General features: G+C 36.2%; 2 protein-coding genes across 2 annotated transcripts in view; both read left to right on the forward strand.

Annotated features, from left to right (window-relative positions):
* The first annotated feature begins 1,010 nt into the window (after positions 1–1,010).
* LOC119836528 (zinc finger protein 587-like) lies at positions 1,011–2,784 on the forward strand. The gene has a single exon (XM_038361903.1). It carries the CDS (start codon positions 1,094–1,096, stop codon positions 2,687–2,689), a length of 1,596 nt encoding a protein of 531 aa, XP_038217831.1. The 5' UTR covers positions 1,011–1,093; the 3' UTR covers positions 2,690–2,784.
* Positions 2,785–6,112: 3,328 nt separating this feature from the next.
* LOC119836512 (angiotensin-converting enzyme-like) overlaps positions 6,113–22,421 on the forward strand; it is a 19,455-nt gene continuing 3,146 nt past the window's right edge. Inside the window, exons 1-12 of the mRNA XM_038361878.1 lie at positions 6,113–6,395; positions 11,680–11,756; positions 12,888–13,107; positions 14,080–14,434; positions 15,966–16,154; positions 16,718–16,832; positions 17,280–17,429; positions 18,087–18,211; positions 19,311–19,395; positions 20,362–20,455; positions 21,103–21,177; positions 21,490–21,564. Of these exons, the coding sequence (XP_038217806.1) occupies positions 6,318–6,395; positions 11,680–11,756; positions 12,888–13,107; positions 14,080–14,434; positions 15,966–16,154; positions 16,718–16,832; positions 17,280–17,429; positions 18,087–18,211; positions 19,311–19,395; positions 20,362–20,455; positions 21,103–21,177; positions 21,490–21,564 (1,638 nt within the window). The 5' untranslated portion in view covers positions 6,113–6,317. The remainder of the gene's footprint in view (positions 6,396–11,679; positions 11,757–12,887; positions 13,108–14,079; positions 14,435–15,965; positions 16,155–16,717; positions 16,833–17,279; positions 17,430–18,086; positions 18,212–19,310; positions 19,396–20,361; positions 20,456–21,102; positions 21,178–21,489; positions 21,565–22,421) is intronic.

The raw sequence follows: 22,421 nt of genomic DNA on the forward strand, positions 1-22,421 counted from the left end.
CCCGTTCGCATGTATAGATAACCCCTTTTAACCTGATTTTTAAAATCATCATCAAGGAAAATTTATCATATAATTTGAATTTATTCATTAGCTTTTTTTTATTATTTACTAGCTGACCCGGCAAACGCTGTTCTGCCTTACTCTTATCCTTAAGGGGTGTGAAAAATAGATGTTGGCTGATTCTCACACATACCCAATATGCTCACAAAATTTCATAAGAATCGGTCCAGCCGTTTCGGAGGAGTTTGGCTACGAAAACTGTGACACGAGAATTTTATATGTTCGATTTATTTATTTAAAGATATTTATGGTTATACCTAATATTCAAACTCAAACTCAATCATATTTTATCCATGCCAATTGATCATTTTTTGTCAATGCTGAATTAACTGACTGATATTTAATTTTAGGCTACATTGATTTCTTAATGAGTGGGAGACGCTCCAAAATCGATTCTAGTCCTCGCTGGCTGTTATTGTGGCACGCTCGCTTCGCTGGCTTAGCTCGTACAATGGTTTACTCCGCTCCTGACGTTAGTAATTATACATACATATTTAATACTATAAATTGTTTACAGGTGAAAAATATATTATAATATTGATAATTATTTTAAAAACAAATCGACAATAAACGTAACACTAAATTATAATGTAGAAGATTGTTTTTTTGAGAAATTACAGTATATTTTATAGTGAATAGAATGTGTTAACCATTCTACTAGTTGTAACAAAGGCATTTAATTGGAACTAGTTCTACCTTGGAACAACACATCGTACGAAAACAATTACCTTTTGTAATAGATTATGTTATGCGATGTCATTATATTGTTCTTAATTAAATTATACATAAAATCCGTTCCTGTATAAAATATTTTAATAAAAAAATTAAAACGTTTCATCTTTAGTCAAAAAGCTATTTTTGGAATAGAAAAGTTTTGGTATGACTATTCGATTGCAATGTTTTTACAGTTGACAACACCATAGCGTCTGAATGTCAAATAATGACAATCGCAGAAATATTTTACTGTGTTTTTTTCGGGCAAAAAGATAAACATTATGTATTAAATGTATAATTTATAGTAATTTATATTAACATGAGTGAAGAGAAAGACACTTATTGTCGATTATGTGCTGAACCGACGCCGAAAACTCAATTGATATCGCCGGACGAAGACGTAGCAATTAGTTCTAAAGTGGCCACCAAGTTACAATGGATAAACATAGATGTTTCACCTTCAAATACACTCCCAAAAACGATATGTTTCTCTTGCTTCGATCTACTGGAAAGAACTTGGTTTTTCCTTCACAACGCACGAACCGCACAGCTCAAACTGACGTCTATATTTCACTCAAAACAAACGTTAAACTCCGCTGATTCTGTATTAAAAAATGAAGAGATCGCGCCGTCCCTGGTCGGGAGACCGGTAGACGAGAACTGGGAAGCGTTCCAGCAGCTAAAACAAGAGATTAAAATTGAAGTTGTGGACGGTAATGATGTTCAAAATAAAGAAGACGTTAAAATCGAACACGATAGCGATCAGGAGCTTTTAGTGGCACGAGTTGACTGTGATAATATAGATAGTGCTAATTCCACCGACAGCGACGTGCCATTGGACGTAACAGCGAAACGGAAGAGGTTGAAACGGAAGAATAAAAAGTATGAAGATGCATTGAGCTTGACCAATGAAAAACCAATTGATCCTCTACCAGACAGCATTACGTGGGACAATCAGATGTGTAGGTGTGCGAAGTGCGACGCGCAGTGCGAGAATATAGCCTCTCTTCAAGTCCATTCGTTACAAATTCACAACCGATGCTGTAGCTACAAATGCTTGGATTGCGATAAGGTTGTACATCGGTTTAAAGCGTTTATCAAACACGTGCGCACGCACAAGGAGTACCTGCGATATTGCTGCGAGTTTTGCAATCATCTCTTCACACTAACGTCGAATGTTCAGATACATAAAGCAAAGGTGCACAATGGAGCGTTTCTAACGAAGTGTCGTAACTGCGGCGCGGAATTCGACTCTCCAGAACAGTTACAAGAACACACACTACTATACAATAAACGGCATAAACGATTATCCAGCCAGCGAGAAATAGAATTTGATCTGAAGTGCAAAGACTGTAATAAAGAATTCAAATCGAGAAGCAATTTGCTGCAACATAGGCAAGTGCATAAAGAACGTACTAGAGACTTCTCATGTCACGTGTGCGGTAAAATGTTCTTTACGAAGGGTACACTAGGAACACATATGCTCACGCATGAGGATAGCAAGCCATTTAAATGTCCGTACTGTCCATTAGCCTTCCGAGCGAGAGGCAACCTAACATCACACATAAGTCTCCATTCTGGAGTTAAACCATTCGTATGTGAACAGTGTGGAAAGAGTTTTAGAGTTAAACGACACTTGAAGTCGCATTCTATCGTGCATACGGACTTAATGCCATTCGTCTGTGAGTACTGTAATAAAAGTTTCCGATTTAAGACCCGTTTGAACCTACATTTGCGGCAACATACGGGCGCAAAGCCCTATAAGTGTTTGTACTGTCAGCGGGACTTCACCAATGGATCTAACTTCAAAAAGCACATGAAACGGCGGCATGGTATAGATACGTCGAAGAAGTTTGAACAGAGAATAGAGTTAAAGGAAGTTAGAGTGACTAGTGAACCACAGAAAATGTTATGAATGTATATGAATTGAATATAATTTACTGGATTTTTAACTGAGTTATTCATCGTTGTATATTGTATAGGCAATGATTCATTTGTATTAAATGTACATATTTGAAACAATGTTATCTCTTTTATTTATAATTTACTAGTTTCCGGCTCGTACACCCTTGTTTTCCTATGAGATATAGAAATTCCCATGAGAATTTTCACTACAGATAATAGAATAGTAGTTAGATATTATATTACCTGTGCCTGTGGCATAGATGAGGAAATTATTTAAACCTAGCAATCCTTATCAGGATATTAAGATAAACGTAGTTATTGTATTATTACTGATCCTTTACAAGTGTACAAAGCTTTTTGAAAATTCTTTCTGCTAAATTTCAAAGTTCTTGAATGCAATTTTATTTATATTTTAACTCGGATATACTGCTATATGTTCCCGGGCCAAATTGAAAATTTAATTATAAGGTTTTGGTTACAGCGACATCTATGAGACTAGCGTAAAAGTCTGTGACTAGCAAATGTACAAATTTTCATGTCTTTCCAGAGGTTCTCTATTCGACAGCTGTTTTGTCACCTCAGAAGTTACGACGGGGTAATCTGATTTTAAGGATTCTTTTTTTATTTTGAAAGCTGGTGCCTACCGTGCTGTTTCAGTTTATAATTGCCACAATAAATAAATAAGTGCGTGAATAAGCACACGGTATCAGAGCTGTTTGTGTGGATGGATGCTGAAATAAAACACAAAATGCTGAACTCTATGAAAGTAATTATTAAGAACTAGCTGCGCCCCGCGGTTTCACCCGCGTAAATCCGTATCCCGTAGGAATGTCTGAATAAAAAGTTGCCTATGTGTAATTCCTGTTGTCCAGCTGTCTACCTACCATATTTCATTGCAATCGGTTTAGTAGGTTTTGCGTGAAAGAGCAACCAACACACATCATTACAAAGTTTCGCATTTATAATATTGGTAGGAAGTAGGATAGTAGGATAGTAGGATTCAGCCCATTTTGTTTCCACTTTGAGTCTGCTGACAAAAATTTAGTGTGACACATAATTTGATAATGGTATACAAAATTATAATTCTGTGGTATTTCGTCACAATAAGACGCATTCGGAGCGGAACATCTCGAGTGACCCTTTGTTAGTTTACTTGCTATAACGGGGGCATGCGAAGCTGCAAGTTTGACAAGCTTGCATGAACATTTTCACAAAATTTGCATGTGTGTACCCATCTGCGTGAAGAGGGTTATGTTTTTTGAATATTACAGACTAGCTGCGCCTCGCGGTTTCACCTGCGTAAGTCCGTATCTCGTAGGAATATCAGGATAAGAAGTTGCGTATATGTTATTCCAGTTATCCAGCTGTCTACGTACCAAATTTAATTGCAATCGGTTCAGTAGTTTTTGCGTGAAAGAGCAACAAACACACTCACATCCTTACAAACTTTCGCATTTATAATGTAAGTAGGATAATAGTAGATAATATTACAGACTTCAGTAATTTATTCTTTGAATGCTAAGTTCTTTGGCATTATTATATACATATTACCTACTTCTAGTATTATAATATCTGCTATATTACCTATGTAGAATTTTATAAGAGCAACTACAGAGTTCTTGCCGTCTCTTCTGTGTAGAAAATGCTTGTCGACAGGTGGTAAATGTTAAAACTATGTTATGATTCAAGTGCTTCTATGAGAAGTCTAATTGAATAAATAAAGGTTTCAGTTAGACTTTATGACGTACCTATGAAAATTATCATTCATATATTCTGATGTGTTATTTATTCATAGTTATTTAATTTTTTTTTTTTGTATTTTTTCAATAAAAAAAACACAATCTGCTTATTTATGGCCATTAAGGCGGAACAAAGTTTGCCGGGTCAGCTAGTTAATTTATAAGGGAGTAACACTGGACTTACGAAAAAAAAGTAGCATGTTTTGGCGCCAAATAGACGTTTTTAAAAACTTAATATGACAACACAACATTACTACCTAACCTAACAAATTCTAGCACGATTTTTAAGCGGTCGTTTTCAAACAAAATTGATATAAAGATTAATTTTGTTAAAAAGCTATTAAAATAATGTTGAAAATGTGCTTTATAGTTGGTATTTGTCTACATTACAACATTTTATATTATTAAAAGTCATTAAAGTTTGTCTTAAAATATTTGCATAAAATTTAATGCATGTATCATAGACTACACTGTTTACTATGAGATGTATGAGCAAACCCATATAACCTGTCATAGAATAAAAAACGGATGTTTTATTCCATTTTCTCTATAAGTTTTTATTTTTGTATATTACGAGACAATCTGCTTCAGGAAGGTGTGCGAATTATGTTTTTTTTTTACCGAAATTGCTAAAATGTTTTTTTAAATGCCGCTAAAAGAATATTTATATGATTAACTAGCTGCGCCCCGCGGTTTCACCCGCGTAAGTCCGTATCCCGTAGGAATATCGGGATAAAAAATAGATGTTGGCCGATTCTCAGACCTACCCAATATGCTTACCAAATTTCAGAGGAATCGGTCAAGCCGTTTCGGAGGAGTATGGCAACGAAAACTGTGACACGAGAATTTTATATATATAGATAGATAATAACGTAGGACGTGAATAAAAAATGCTGTGTAAAACTTTAACTCAAAAATATAATATTTAGAGGGATAGTGTAAACCTGGTTTTGATCGCCCTGATAATAAATAAAAGATAAAAATGACGATTCTGTAAATTGCAACATAATAATTAATAATTAATTTGCCATTAAAAAAAAAGAATTTTATTCGTTAGGTGATAATTAACAAAAATTATAAGTAATAATCTTATAAAAGCAGTGTTTTTTTCGTTCGGCTAGAATCACAAGCAAGGTATTACTAATACGGAAATCGGGACAGACTCAGCCATGCTGACGGGCTTTAACCCCCGAAAAGCTTTTAAAAATTGTTTTGAACTGTCTATCTTAATAATCTTTGCCAATGAGTGGCACGCGATCGTCCGTCTCAAAATACGGTCTGCTACACATAGGAGTATGTTATTGAGATGATAATTAATAACAATATATCTAATAGCCAAATAAAAATTTAAAATGTCTCTTATTTTTCTAACAAAACGCTTAAAAACACTGAAAATTTGAAGTTAAGTTTACTATATTACGTACTATATGCCATTTATTTTGAATATATCATAAGAAAGAGATCTGACCCCTTCGGTCCTTTGTTGCTTTGCTTGTTTCTCTATTCTTCCACTTTAAATAAATTTGCTTTACTTAAGCTTTTGTTTTTTTTAATCATATATAGAACGCAATACATCGCTTCCCTTTCCCGAACTTCTTGAAATCTCAACACATATCTCAGGACAAGCTACCATGTGCCGTCCCCCACAATCTATGCCATGTGCAACAACCGTGCCGAAAACAAAGCAGCGGAAACATTAGCTGACGACAACGTGTACTATCAAGTCGTCTTCTGCATCTATCGTATTTATCTTTGACGAAAACTATAAAAAGAAGAAAAAAACAAATTCGAAAATGGAACACGCGTCAGGCATTGAAGCGTAGCCACAGATATTTTTTTTAAATTCGAATTAAGAATATGAGTGTGTTGCTGTTGTTAAAAAACAAATAAGTTTCCAAAATGGACGTTCAAAAAGGCGCGTTTATTCTATTTGCTTTCTACACACGGTTCGCGTGCTCGCAAGATTATTATCGAATGGTAAGCGCAATTTATATAAATCATAGAGAAATCTTATTAAGTGTTTAACTATGTTTCTTGTTGCTTTGTTATTTTGAGGGTTCCGTACGGGGGTAAAAATGAAATACGCTTAACTAAGTACGAAATAAACTTACTTTACTACATATGAAACTACCATATTAATCAATCCTCTTTTTGAATTAACTTTAATAGTTAATAAATACAGTATTTGTACATGTGTAATTGTTAATACATCACATCCTACTAATATTATAAGTGCGGAAGTTTGTGTGAATAGATGTATGTGTATGTGTATGTTTGTTATTCCTTCACGCAAAAACTACTGAGCCGAATGCAATGAAATTTGGTACGTAGAGAGTTGGACAACTGGAATAACACATAGGCAACTTTTTATCCCGATATTCCTACGGGATACGGACTTATGCGGGTAAAACCGCGCTGGTAGTATTATATAATGTTGCCTGTTGTATATACGGAAAAAGTTTAAGTAAACTATGTTCTGTTAAGAAAAAAGTAAAGTTTAAATTTTTTTTTACTTCTATTCAATCTTATTTTCTTTTTAAACACGTACCTGAAATAGCTACACACATCAAAATTTATCAATTAGTATCTTTTATGCTTAGTATAAAAAATAACAAAATAGAAATAATTTTCTACGGAACCCGTACAATATTACAAAGTCACGCATATTGTGTGTTGAACAATAAATATGAAACGAAAGTGTTGTCATATGTTTTTGTTTTAACAACTCATCATTTTAAAATAAACATGATATACACTAAAAAAAATTAGAAATTGAAAACTTTTTGACGGATTTAAACGCGATTTATTCAATTTATTAGAAGATATATTAGAATAAATCGCGTTTAAAATCCGTTAAAAAGTTTTTAATATCTAAATGTATAATACTCGCGTAAAATCAAACACAAGAAAATACTAAAATAAAATATTTATTTAGAATAACAATTTCAATTACTAGTCACTACTTATAATAAATCATTTAAGGCGATGGTTAATTCGTTCATTTATTACTGTTTATTAATTTAACGTAAATAATAATGTGTATTTTAATTATAATTATATTAGCTGTTCGCCCCGGCTTCGCCCATGGTAAATACATAGCCTATGTCACACAGTGAACTTGCAGCTTTGCAATGGTGAATAAATTTTTGAAATCAGTCAAGCAGTTTTGGAGTGATAACCGTATAAACATGCGAAAATACAAAATATTCCTCCTTTTGATGTTAGTGTGGATTATAAAACAAGTCATTTATAACAAAATGTGCCGGAATTATTTTGATATGTACTTTTAGTGTTTCCAAAGAAAATTTTAGAACTTTAATAACGACTTTCAGAAATTGACGAATTTCATCTTAACTAGTAATTAAAAGATGGATTTGTTTATTATTTTTCATTGCACTCATGTTAGGAAATGCTAATACGATTTATAATTGATTTAATTTTTTAGTTTTATAGCATTGAAATGCTTTATAAATGAGAAATTTTGAAAGAATAGAAAAAATTTGATCACGAGGCAGGATTCGAACCTGCGTATCTTGCCTAACCGTAGCAACGCCTAGCCTCTCGGCCACCCGTGATCCTGCCACAGTAATCGAATTTCTTCTACTCTTTCGGTTTCATGTGCCTAAGGGGCACCCCACGCCATCTATTGAGATGATTAAGAACCATCACAACCAATACGAAACATTATTTCAATGATTACAATATTGTATCGATGGAACGCGGCCTTTGTTAAATTTAATTTTTTAGTTTTATAGCATTGAAATGCTTTATAAATGAGAAATTTTGAAATTTTTTTCAAAATTTCTCTTCTGATTTATAATTGTTTTAGTGTTAGGTAGTCTATTTATGGATAGAGGCTATAGGCAACATCGTGTGTAACGCAGGTGAAAAATTTATATTATATACATGAATCTGTTTATCGACTTCGTTCTAAAGCACTTTATTAAAACTGTAAAAACGAATATGAATTTAGTTTTGATAATTATCGTTATAGACCTACCTACCTGAACTTGTGGATTATAAATTCGGTTATTAGTTTAAACACCTTTTTTATATAAATGATTGGTATTATTACTACATTAATTTTAAAATATGTAGTTACTAGCTGCGCTCCGCGGTTTCACCCGCATAAGTCCGTATCCCGTTGGAATATCGGGATAAAAAGTTGCCTATATGTTATTCCAGTTGTCCAGCTATCTACCAAATTTAATTGCAATTGTTTCAGTAGTATTTGCGTGAAATGGCGACAAACACACACATATCCTTACAAACTTTCGCATTTATAATATTAGTAGGAAGGATAGGATATCAGAACAAGACGAAAAATAATAACATAATACTATCCTAGTTATCCTATTATAAACGCGAAAGCTTGTATGTATGGACAGATTTTCTTATTAATTCAATCTTTTATGACTCTTATCGTATCAGTATGAAATATGGTACAGATATAGATTATAGTCCGGATTACCCCATACTTCTTGCCCGGGTACCAGCGAGTGACGCCGCGTGTTACAGCTGGTTACTTAATAAAATACTTAACTATTGTCTTTTTTAAAACAATAGCCATTAGTCGATTAGATACGAGTTGCGTTACTACAAAATTTCTCTTTACTAAAACATAAGTTTGTTAATTTTTATTTGTCATCGTCGGCAATGGAGCTGGTAGGTCTGATGGTAAGCGCTACCACCGCCCATGGACATTTGGAGATGCGTAAGAACGATCACAAATCTTACGCCTGCACAAATGGATTGCTGATATTTAATTGGAAAGGGATAAAGGAAAGGACTGAGAAAGGTAAAGAAAAGGATATGGGCCTAGGAGTCCTGCAAGGCCGGCGGCTATGCTACGATTTAGTAGAATAAAAAAAATTACCAAAAATATGCGATGTCGGAGCGGCGTTGTATAGTACATTCTTTAAAATTAACACCTTATTGCGTGGTAATAATGTTCAAAGTCTGTTGTAGCGATTACATGAGCTGTGGTGGCTCAGTGGTTAGGACCTCGTACTTTAATACAATTGAGGGTTTGAGACCAGGCGAGGCAAGTACGCCCTGACTTCACCCGTAGTCCGTAGTACATAACATAGCCTAGGATCATATTTAAAACCGACTGTGAAAGAATTTTAGAAATCGATTCTGGATTTCCTGTGATTAGCGAGTTCAAACAAACAACCTGGTTTCACCCGCGTAAGTCCGTATCCCGTAGGAATATCGGGATAAAAAGTTGCCTATATGTTATTCCAGTTTTCCAGCTTTCTACGTACCAAATCTCATTGCAATCGGTTCAGTAGTTTTTGCGTGAAAGAGCAACAAACACACACACATCCTTACAAACTTTCGCATTTATAGTATTAGTAGGAAATATAGAGTAGGATAGGATAGCACAAATAAAGCTTAAATGCACTGTTTCGATATTGTAAAATGTCACCTGTACAAAGCCATTTTGTAGTGAAATAAACAAATTTTATAGACCTTCAAAGATATTAACTCGTCCTTGAAGGAGACACGCGTGACAAAGTTGAGCGAATAATTATGTATTTCAAAAGATCACTCTCAACATGGGTATTATATTTATTTAATTCACTGTGACCAAATTAAGTCTGTCACACTCCGGCAATCTAAAATGGCCGGTATTAAGAACCTCGAAGGACCAATTTGTATTTACGTATGTATAAAAAGTATTTATGATAAAAATAACTAAACACAAGTGGTTATACGTGTAGTTAAATGTTTATCCTACTAATATCATAAATGCGAAATTTTGTGGAAAGGATGTATGTATGTTTGTTGCTCTTTCACGCAAAAACTACTGAACCGATTGCAATTAAATTTGTTACCTAGACAGCTGGACAACTGGAATAAACTTAAAACCTCTTTTCTAATGACAGAATCAACTAAATTGTCTCACTTGCTCTTGTACAGAGTAAACCCAAGGAAATTATTTAATCCTGGAGATACTAATCAAGATAATAAGATTTACCCATGAAATTATTCTTTTTCACCGATTTTTTTATAGATGTATAAAGTTTATACGTATTAATGTGTCCGTTTAAAGTGGGTCAAAATGCAGTCTAAAGGAGTCGGTAAATTACAGACAAAATCTCTTAAATGAACACCAATAAACTGTTGTTTTTGCCATCCTACTACTATTATCAAGGCGAAAGTTTGTAAGTATGGATGTATGGATGTTTGTTACTCTTTCACGCAAAAACTACTGAACCGATTGCAATGAAATTTGGTACGTAGATAGCTGGACAACTGGAATAACATATAGGCAACTTTTTATCCCGATATTCCTACGGGATACGGACTTACGCGGGTGAAACCGCGGAGCGCAGCTAGTTGTACATAAAACTATCAAGTTATTTACGCTACTATAATAAAACCTGGCTTATGCATACACACCACACATTTTATCAATGAGCACAGAACCTAAAATCACTAAATAGTATTAAACAAAGTCGATTTCTTAGTCCTTATGTCCCTATGTATGCTTAAATCTTTAAAACTACGCAATGGATTTTGATGAGTTTTTTAATATCTATTAAACTATCTCTATCTAGATATCCTTGACTCTAGATAGAGTCATTCAAGAAGAAGGTTTATATGTACAATAACATCTATTAAACTACTGCGAATTTAACGCGTGCGAAGCCGCGGGCAAATGCTAGTAATCCATATAATCTTAATATTATCTACTTCGTTTAAATAAGTTCAAATAAAGCATTGTGTTTTCACTTCTATGAATATAATTTGGGAAGTGATCTAAAACCTTAACTACCTAGGTAAATCTAATAAGTTTCCATTAAAATTGTTCATATGTTCCTCGTTATATAATTCCCAATGATACGCATATGTATGTAGTTATCATTTATGATAGCGAATAAAAAAGCTAAAAACCCCAAACTTTAAAGTTTCAGAACAGCTTTTGATTTAAGTCAAGTCTTTATGCTAGAACGGACGAATGAGCTGGTTGTTCGTCTGACGATAAGCAACCACAGCCCATGAAAATTTATAGAGGTTAAGCCTCTGTAAATGTCTTTCCCGCTTTTAAATGGTAAGAGATAACGAAAGGATTGGAATAAAGGAATGGATTGGGATGGGTGAGGATAAGGATAAAAGATTCCCGAGTTTTCAGATTCTAAAAAACACGAATTAAAATATTAGATACCAAATTTGACGTTCGTTTGTCAGAACTATTCTAAGATTTTACATTAGTGTGATAAACAAAATTTTATATGAATAATGTGTTTTATAGGGCACCAACACAAACGCTGCTGAAGCTTTGCAATTCCTTCGAGAATACGACAGGGAAGCGTCTGGAATGTGCTACAGGTAATCTAGAATCTGAAATAAAAAAGAGCATTTATCTGGTACTGAGTACGCTGGGTAGTCTGGACACTTGTTATGATTCCAGATTGTACTAGAGTCTAAATAAATTATATTTTTTTGTTAAATTAAAAGATAAATAGTTTAAACGAATAGGTGCTGTTTTCAGTGGATTATCATGGCGTGATGTTTTCGTAGCCTATGTGTGACCATATATATCATGGCCTGAATACAGTCACGGTCATCCATTTCTATCTACTGCTCATTACATTTTTAGTTAGTTACATTTTTAGTCCCTCTTTTTGTATAAAATTTGGCCCCATTTTATAATCTAAAGTAAGTTAAGTCTTGTAGCTCTCTCCTGGAGACGCCAGTGACTTTTTTATAGGAAAAATATTGTCTTCTATCTTCTATCTTGTATTTTTATATCATTATATATTTATATATAACTAGCTTACCGCCTGCGGCTTCGCCCGCCTGCGTATTGTTCTGACCTTTTAAACCTTCCCTGAGCTATTCATAATCCACCTAAACCAGGATTATAAGAATCAGACTAGCTATTGTCGAGTTTTAGCGAGACTAACGAACAACAATTGATTTTTATATATCATTATATTAAATTCTCGTGTCACAATGTTCGTTCCCAAACTCCTCCGAAACGGCCGGACCGATTCTTATGAAATTTTGTATGCATATCGGGTAGGTCCGAAAAGCGGCCAAAATAGATATTCTGTTTTTCATAACTATTAATGATAAGAGTAAGGCTAAACAGTGTTTGTCACGTCAGCTAGGTTTATATATTGTTTAAAACTATTGACCTTTCTTTAGTAGACTAATGGCAGAGTTTTCTACGAATTATGTTCCAAACCGCATTCTACCTTACGCAAATAGACAAGTCAATAAAAATAAATTCAATGTATCGAATTGTTTAACTTAAAACGGTGAAGGAAAACATCGTGAGGAAACCGGCATGTCTAAGAATCAAAAGTTCGACGACATGTGACATCTGCCAACCCGCACTTGGCCAGCGTGGTGGATTATAGCCTGAACCCTCATAGGAGGCCTGTGTCCCAGCAGTGAGAACATATATGGGCTGATGATGATGATGATGAAATTGTTTAAAATTATGTTTGTCAGAGTGACGATGTCCCAATGGAAATTCGTCACCAACATAACGGAGTATAACCGCCACAAAATGCTCGAGGAGCTGGCCATCAGCTCCAAGTTCGAGAGATTATCCTGGAGGAAGGCAGCCGCGTATGATGCGAGTAGAGTCTCCGACCCCCTGGGTAGAAGGCAGCTGATGAAGATCATCCAGAGCAGCAGAGCAGCGCTGCCGGATGATAAGTTTATAGAGGTATCTGTTAATATTTTTTTCATATCATAGTCGGCGAAGGGAGCTGGTGGATCGCCTGATGGTAAGCACTACCACCGCCTATGAACAATTACAGTATCGTAAGGGTACTTGCAGGCATAAGACCTCTGCAAACGGTTTAAAAGGTAAGGGATATAGAAAGGATTGATGATGGGAATAAAGGATAGGACGGGGAAGGCAGAGGAATGCGGGCGTCTTTACAGGCGCTTGATACAGATTGTCAATGAGTTCATCAGTCATAGAATGCATGTCGAATGATGTGGTTTTTTTATATTATATGACCACAAATATCTTTTACAGAATAGCCCGAATTTAATAATGTCTTTAATGGATGGACCTTGACAAAAAAAAACAAACCCAAGGGCGAAAAAGGGGTCATTTATTTTATTACTAATCTTCTCGACGTACAAAATTTTATAGTTCACGTGTACAAAACCGCGGGTAGAAAGCTAGTACTGAAGAAGTTCTCCGTGTGAAGCACAAAGTTAACATTAAGTTTAAGAGTTGCTTGATAGAGATCACTTCACGGATAAGCTCATCCTATCATGCTATATCATTATTAAAGAATATTATTTCTTTTCTCTGTTGTTTGTACAATTAAGTGTTAAAATTTAAATGTTAATGGTGTGATTTTGAAAAAGTGTCTTCCCAGTTATTGTCCGTAGAAACTATTTTCCGAACCTTTGGTGAATTTTGGCACACGCAGCCACACATAATAATTGTTAAGTGTAATTTTTATTTCCTCTTATTTTTTTTTTATTGTTTGCTTCTGTATTTTCTTTTTGATCTGTTGTGTGTATGTATGTCTGTGTCAAAATAAATGTTTTTCTTTCTTCTTTCTTTCAATTGTAAAACTATGTTATGACGATTCATAAGCGCTTCTACAGGAAGTCTTACTGAATATACGTTTGTATTTAAGTTTAAATAAATGAACTACTCATAAATATATTCCAGATACAAACCCTAATAACCGAGATGAAAGAAATCTACAATTCAGCCAAAATATGCCCATTCGGCCAGAAACCCTACGACCCCCACATACCACGCCCCACAGAAAACCCAGAGAACCATCAACAATACCACCTGGCCAGCGAGCCGTACCAGCATTATGAGGTCCAGGAAGCCCAAGAGTTCCCAAACTATTGTGACATGCAGCTGGACCCCGAAATATCCAGGATTCTAGCCCATTCCAGGATTGAGAGCGAACTGCTGTACGTATGGAAAAGTTTTCGAGAGAAAACCGGACCCAAAGTGAGAAACCGATTTATGAGATACGTGCAACTGGCGAACCAAGCGGCTGTCAGCACTGGTGAGTTGTACTGGATTGTATTTGGGCATTTCCCATTATTTTTTTATTTTTCTATTTTTTTATGTCAACGTCGACAATGGAGCTGGTTGTTCGCCTGATGGTAAGCGATACCACCGCCCATGAACATTTGGAGAGGCGTATTTGGTCGATTGCAGACCTTACGCCTCTACAAATGGATTGCCGACTTAAAATTGGAAAGGGATTAGGAAAGCATTGATTAGAGGAATGTAGGAAAGGAATGGGAAGGCAAGGAAGAGGATATGGGCCTCCGGCTGCCCCACTCACCGAACGAAACACAGCAGTATGCTAATTCACGCCGGTCTTCTGTGGGGGTGTGGTACTTCCCCAGTGCGAGCTGGCCCAATTCGTGCCTAAGCATGCTCAACTACCACATACTATAAAAATTAAGATTAAGATCAGCAACATATCATTAAAACCAGTTTGAATTCTACAATAAAGGTCACCTACGATGCTATACCACCTTAAAAAACAAATAATAATATTTTTTTGTTTGAATGATGTCCAAGTAGCCTATATTTTTTACACGCTTTTTATTAGCTTCACCTGTATCTTTGTATGTTTGTTTGTAACCGACTTCTTTGGGCGCGATTTTGACCCACTTTAAACGGCCAGATTTCGTTCAAACTTTGTAGATTTATTGTTATTATTACCTTTGATATGTTTATACATGTAACCAACTCTTTTAAACTCGATTTCGACCCACTTTAACAAATAGATTTAATTTAAACTTATTAACTAACTAGTATTTTTTTGTGTTTGATTCTCCCCCCGACCACGATCGCAGTAGTGTTTGAAACGTCGGGTTAATAATATAATGAATAAATCGCGTTTAAAATCCGTTAAAAAGTTTTTAATTTCTTATTAACTAACTGTTTTTATTATTACTTATCTTCATAAATAGTAATTAAAAAATTTCATGATTTAATTAAATTAAATAAATTTAAGCGTAATAATATTTATATCTATTAATCTGAATATTATACGTTATCGATTATTTGAAATCCTACTATACTACTTCCTACTAATTCCTATTAATATTATAAATGCGAAAGTTTGTAAGGATGTGTGTGTGTTTGTTGCTCTTTCACGCAAATGCTACTGAACCGATTGCAATGAGATTTGGTACGTAGACAGCTGGACAACTGGAATAACATATAGGCAACTTTTAATCCCGATATTCCTACGGGATACGGAATTACGCGGGTGAATCCGGGGCGCAGCTAGTAGTTTATACGTTATGACTGACACTGGTGTAATCAAAACGTTATATTATATCAAATTATAATAATAAATAATAATAATAAATAATAATAATAAAAAACATTTATTGATAACAAAGCCACACAGAAACAGAAACAGAAAAATGTAAAAAAAAATACAATAAACATAGCAAATAATTTAAAACTAGAACAAAATATTACATTAAAACTTACAAACTAAAAAATAGCACAAGTACTGTGCGGCAACGTCTGTTATCCTATTCATATATCTTTATTTATTCTATGCCCAGGGTACAAAGACGCAGGTGACCAAATGCGAGCCCCCTACGACGATGCCTCTTTCCGCACAAGCGTTGAGGAAGTCTACAACCAGGTGGCGCCACTGTACAAGCAACTGTTCACGTATGTGAGGAGGCGCCTGGTGCAAAGATATGGGGGCAGCGTGAGGAGTGATGGGCCTATACCAGCGCATTTGCTGGGTAAGTAGTACGCGTTGGGTGAGCGTTACCTTTTTTTTTGAAGTGGGTAAATCTCGCATAGATACCCACGGCCTCCGGAGATAAAGCTGTGGGTTATGTGGGACTCCTACCGACCAAAACCCCACTGTGTTCCGTCGAGCCGTTTAAGTGAAGGGGCCACGGGAGCTGGTTAAAATTCATCCGCGAAACCTTCGGCGGATGCCCGTTTCCGGGCCAGGCGCCGGGTGAGCGTTACCTGCGCATGTTTTGGGTAAGGGGCCATCCATAAGTTACGTCATACGAAATTTGGCTCCCCCCTTCTCAACACATACTGACAATTTTTAAGAAACCCCTCCCTCTGATGTGACGTCACATATTTTCAATTTAAAGAAGGTATTTTAAAAAAACTAAGCGAAATAAGCAGTTTTGATTAGATCGAGTTCGTTAATTTTAAATGTCGAATCATAGTACATATTTTAAGCCTTATCATGTGACGTCACAAACGTTTTGACCCCCCCTCCCCTTATCACACTGTCACGAATCCAAACCTGAATTTTCAACTGATTGAAACGTGAATTTTCCAGGTAACATGTGGGCGCAAAACTGGAAATCCATCATGGATCTGGTGATGCCCTTCCCGCAGACTCCCAACGTTGATGTTACAGCTGAGATGCTGCGTCAGGGCTTCACTCCGCTTAGGTGAGCCCTATCAATACTTGAATCTATATTACATATAATTATCATTTACACGTAAAAATATATCATACGCGGTTTCACCCGCGTAAGTCCGTATCCCGTAGGAATATCGGGATAAAAGTTGCCTATATGTTATTGTACTTATCCAGCTATCTACGTACCAAATTACATTGCAATTGGTTCAGCAGTTTTTGCCTGAAAGAGTAACAAACGTACACACATCCTCACAAACTTTGGCATATATTATATTTGTAGGAAGTAGGATAGGATGTTAATTCTCACATCACGATATTTGTAATCAAACTCAAACTCAAACTCAAAAATGTTATGACAATAATAATATGAATGAATTAAATAAACTCTGCAGGAGTTATTGACTAACGAAAGCAAAAAAAAAACAGAATCGAACACATAACATCGGTTTATAAATTCCACCGTCCCGGATTCTAGGATGTTCCAAATGGCGGACGATTTCTACACGTCGATGGGGCTGAAGCCGGCGCCGCCGGAGTTCTGGCGCGGCTCGCTGCTCGCGCGCCCGCCGCGCTCCGCGCAGTGCACCGCCAGCGCCTGGGACTTCTGTAACCGGATCGATTATAGGTATACACACACGCACACACACACAAACGCACAAACACACACACACACACACACACACACACACACACACACACACACACACACACACACACACACGAGAACAAACTAGATTTAAATAAAAGGAAAAGCACATGTTGTCTGTCCCCCCGTGAAGTGGTGCCTCACGGCCGTCCTTGGGATCCCGGGGATATGGTCTAAAGAAGAAATAGGGTTTTTTTAGTTGGTGTGGACCACGCAGTCGAGATCGACATACCTAGTCGTACATCCACACCTGAGGATAATTAGAAGTATTACCCCAAAACATGCGCGCACACAAGTGTAATTAAATACAAACACACACAAAATACACACTCTCACAGATACACCTACACGGGTTGTATATACGTGATAAATATACACTTATAACACAAACATTTCTCAGAAAAACATACACCCACGAATATAGACATGACACACACAAACACGTATACGTATGTATTATACACGCTTATACACACACGCACTAAGTCCAATGTGTAATACATCACATAAACTAACGCACACTACTTGAATACACATATGTGTTTGCATATGTGATACACACAAAGATATAAGTGTGTGCGTTTTACAAATTAATTATTTACTTGTATTTGTGTTTGTATATATATTCGTTTTCAGAATCAAACAATGCACAGAGGTGACGATGCAAGATTTGATCTCTACGCACCACGAAATGGCCCACATACAATACTACTTACAGTATTCTGACCAACCGCAACTCTTTCGAGATGGAGCGAACCCTGGTAAGCGAGGAATTATTTTTTTTTATGTCATAGTCGGCAATGGAGCTGGTGTGTCGCCTGATGGTAAGCGCTACCACCGCACATGGACGTTTGGAGAGGTGCAAGGTCGAATGCAGACCTTACGCCTCTTCAAATGGATTGCCGACTGCAAAATGGAAAGGGATTAGGAAAGGATTGAAGAGAGGAGTACAGGAAAGGACTGGGAAGGGTTAGGAAGAGGATATGGGCCTCCGGCTCCCCCACTCACCGAACGAAACACAGCAGTATGCTATTTCACGCCGGTCTTCTGTGGGGGTGTGGTACTTCCCCAGTGCGAACTGGCCCAATTCGTGCCGAAGCGTGCTCGACTACCATATACACAAATTATACAAAAAAATATTGACTTTTGAGTATTATGGTATCTGTGGTTTATCTTTTTATCTTTCGTTTATCTTTCGTCCTGAAGTTTCGCCCGTTCATTTAATTCACATTCTAAATATAGCGCCATCTATTGGATATTAATTCATACTTCACATTTATATTATAAACTAGCTGCGCCCCGCGGTTGCACCCGCGTAAGTCCGTATCCCTTAGGAATATCGGGATGAATAGTTGCCTATATGTTATTCCAGTTGTCCAGTTGTCTTCGTACCAAATTTTATTGCAATTGGTTCAGTAGCTTTTTGCGTGAAAGAGCAACAAACACACACACATCCATGCAAACTTTCGCATTTATAATATTAGTAGGACAGTAGTATGTGAAAGGTTGTTTGTTTGGATGTTTGCCCGTTTGGAACATTTGAAATTTGGCTGTATATCAAATTTCATCAAGGGTATGAGCTGACTTAGGTGATAGGATACTTTTTTTCTCGATTAAAGTCTACTTTACCATAATGAGGCCGCTCCGTTCAGAAGTGAAGGTAGGGCAAACAAAAATACTTTTGCATTTATAATTTAAGTAAAGATGAATCATAGTAAAACGCTCACTGTATATATATAGGTTTTTAATAGGTTTATAGAAATGTTAAAATCTATATTACTAAAATTTATTCAAATATGCAATGATAATCCTAGAATTAATTATTTGTTAGTAATACAAAATTAATGTATTTGTTTCCAGCGTTCCATGAGGCAGTGGCTAATGCAGCGACACTGTCAGTCTACAACTTACCTCACTTGCAGCGAGTGGGCTTATACCAGAATAAGTTAGTATTTATAGTAACCTAACTTGGAGTGAGTGGGCTTATACAAGGATTGGTTAATGTAATTATAATATAATATAATTATTTATTACTAGACGTTCGTCGTGGCTCCGCCCGGATATAAAGAATCCTGTTTTATCCCAAGAGATGCTCACTTAATCGGCATAAAAAGTATCCTATCACCCAAGTCAGGTCATACCCTGTCTGTTTTCCAGAATTCATCAAAATCTGTTCAGTATTTCCAGTGTGATTGACAGACAAACATCCAAAGAGACAAACTTTGACATTTGTAATATTAGTGTGATTATTTGTAACCATAATTAGTAAGTGTTTTATACTATGGTACTCTTTTTATCTCTTCTTTGGTAGTTTACAAGGGAGTTATAAATAAAAGACATAATTTACTGAGTTACAAATTTTTCTACATGTAATTTATTTCTAAATCAACTTTTGGTCTCTATTTCAGTTGTGTTTGTTTGTCGACAACTGAATATTCGAGGTGGATAATTACATTAAAATGGTTTCTCTCATATACGACGGTGATCTAATAGGCAAAAGATTACAGAGCCTCGGTCATCACCGCAGAGTGGCTAGTCTATGGGTCTTTTATCGGATACACTTTGGAGAGTGCGCTGCGGAATTACACAGCTTGATTCCGCCATCCCCATTTTTCCATCGATCGTCGAGGCGCACAGACTCTAGGCATCGCTTTATGGAGGATGTTCCATGTACCGGACTAAGCGGTTCCACTCTACACTCTTTATTCGAACCGCAAGGGACTGGAACTTGCTTCCTGAGTCTGTGTTCCCTGACGGGTATAATCTGGGGATCTTCAAAAGTAGAGTGAACAGGTACCTTCTAGGGAAGCGCGATCCATCTTAGACTACATCTACGCTTACCAGCAGACCAGATGGTAGTCAAGCGCTTCCCTATCACATACTGAAACAAAATATAAAAATAATTTTTCAGAACCCACGACCCCTACGAGGTGACAATGAATTTTCTGATGTCCATGGCCCTGGAAAAAGTGGCTTATTTACCATTCGCATTTATGGTTGACCAGGTGAGTTGGTTTACTCTTGAAATTTTAATTTTAAATTTAAGTCTTTCTTTTTGTAGAGTATTTATAAACATGATTTGTTAGACGAACTTGTCTATCATGTAATAACAATCCCAATTAAAATGATACAGCCATTCCTTATATTTCCGTGAGGATTTTCGGTGAGGAAAAGAACATGGGTCAGCAGATGTTCAGTAGATGGCGTTGTATGTGTGTGACGTCATTTTCTGAATCGCGGTGTTGAGATTTAAGAAAAAGGTTACAAGTCCCCACATACGCGAACAAAGTCGCGGGCACAGCTAGTTATACATCACCCACATCTTCAATCATTCTATAGTCTATCTATAATAAGAACCCCATCAGAATCTGTTGAATAATTTTTCTGTTGACTGCGTTTTATACTATGTAATGATTATGAAATTTTATTATTTACTTGCTGCGCCTCGCGGTTTCACCCGCGTTAGTCCGTATCCCGTAGAAATATCGGGATAAAAAGTTGCCTGTATGTTATTCCAGTTGTCCAGCTGTCTACGTATCAAATTTCATTGCAATCGGTTCATCAGTTTTTGCGTGAAAGATCAACAAACACATACACATCCTTAAAAACTTTCGCATTTATGATATTAGTAGGATTAAATTTATTTTCCCAGTGGCGTTGGTCAGTCTTCGAAGATGGAGTGGACAACATGAATACTAGATGGTGGCAAATGAAACTGCGATATCAGGTAAATATTGTAAGAGAGTAAATAAATTGTTTTTGAATTATTGTTATAAATATACTGCGCCCCGCGGTTTCACCCGTAAGTCCGTATCCCGTAGGAATATCGGGATAAGTTATAGATAAGTTGCCTATATGTTATTCCAGTTGTCCAGCTGTCTACGTACCAAATTTCATTGCAATCGGTTCAATAGTTTTTACGTGAAAGAGTAACAAACACACACACATCCTTACAAACTTTTCCATTAATAATATTAGTGGGATAGGATAGGATAGGATGTAGGTATTTAAATAAAAAAACAAATATTTTTAATTCCAGGGTGTGACTCCGCCGATACCAAGATCGGAGGCCGATTTTGACCCGGGCTCAAAGTATCATATAATTTCTGATCAAGTAAAGATTTTTTTATGTCCTATACCATTAACACGCTGTGGATTTATTTCCTTTGTTTATATACTAATGATCGATTTCTAGATGCTTGTTTCATCAAAATCGGTTCAGCAGTTTTTGAGATAGCTCGCTCAATAGCGGTTTCGAGCGACAATATCGTAGAAGTCGGTTAAATTCTGTAAATTATGTGTATTACTACTATAAACCCTTATTTAAACATACGTTACTAGCATTCTGCTCGTGGCATTTTTCAAGGTCAACCCCACATGATTCCCATTCTCGTGGGATTGCCGGAACTACCTACATCCTTTCTCGGATCTGAAACTATCAATCTACAAAATTTCATCTAAATCGGCCCAGCAGTTCCCGACATAAGCGCGTTCAAGCAAACAATATTCTCTGCTTTAAAACCTACACATACCACAGATAACATAATAATATATAATGTTAAACAAATGTATAAAAAAATATGAACTTAAAAAAAACGTTTTTCTTTTTTGTTTAATATTCATCATCAGCCCATATATGTTACCACTGCTGGGACACAGGCCTCCTATGAGGGTTCAGGCCATGATCCACCACGCTGGCCAAGTGCGGGTTGGCAGATGTCACATGTCGTCGAACTTTTGATTCTCGGACATGCCGGTTCCTCACGATGTTTTCCTTCACCGTTTTAAGCAGTGGTGATGTTATCCACATGCGCAGATAAATTGAAAAATCAATTTCCTGCACGCTCGCCCGCTTTCGAACCCCGACTTATTGAAGTCCGAGGTTCTCACCACTGAGCCACCACTGCTTAATAATAATAAATAATAATAAAACATTTATTGATAACAAACGACACAGAAACGGAAAAAAAT

The sequence above is a fragment of the Zerene cesonia genome, chromosome 24 (genome assembly GCF_012273895.1).
Source record: "Zerene cesonia ecotype Mississippi chromosome 24, Zerene_cesonia_1.1, whole genome shotgun sequence".
NCBI classification, from domain to species: Eukaryota; Metazoa; Arthropoda; class Insecta; order Lepidoptera; family Pieridae; genus Zerene; species Zerene cesonia.

Coding starts and splice junctions, on each gene's coding strand:
- LOC119836528 (XM_038361903.1), top strand. CDS start 1,094: ATGAGTGAAGAGAAAGACACTTATTGTCGATTATGTGCTGAACCGACG.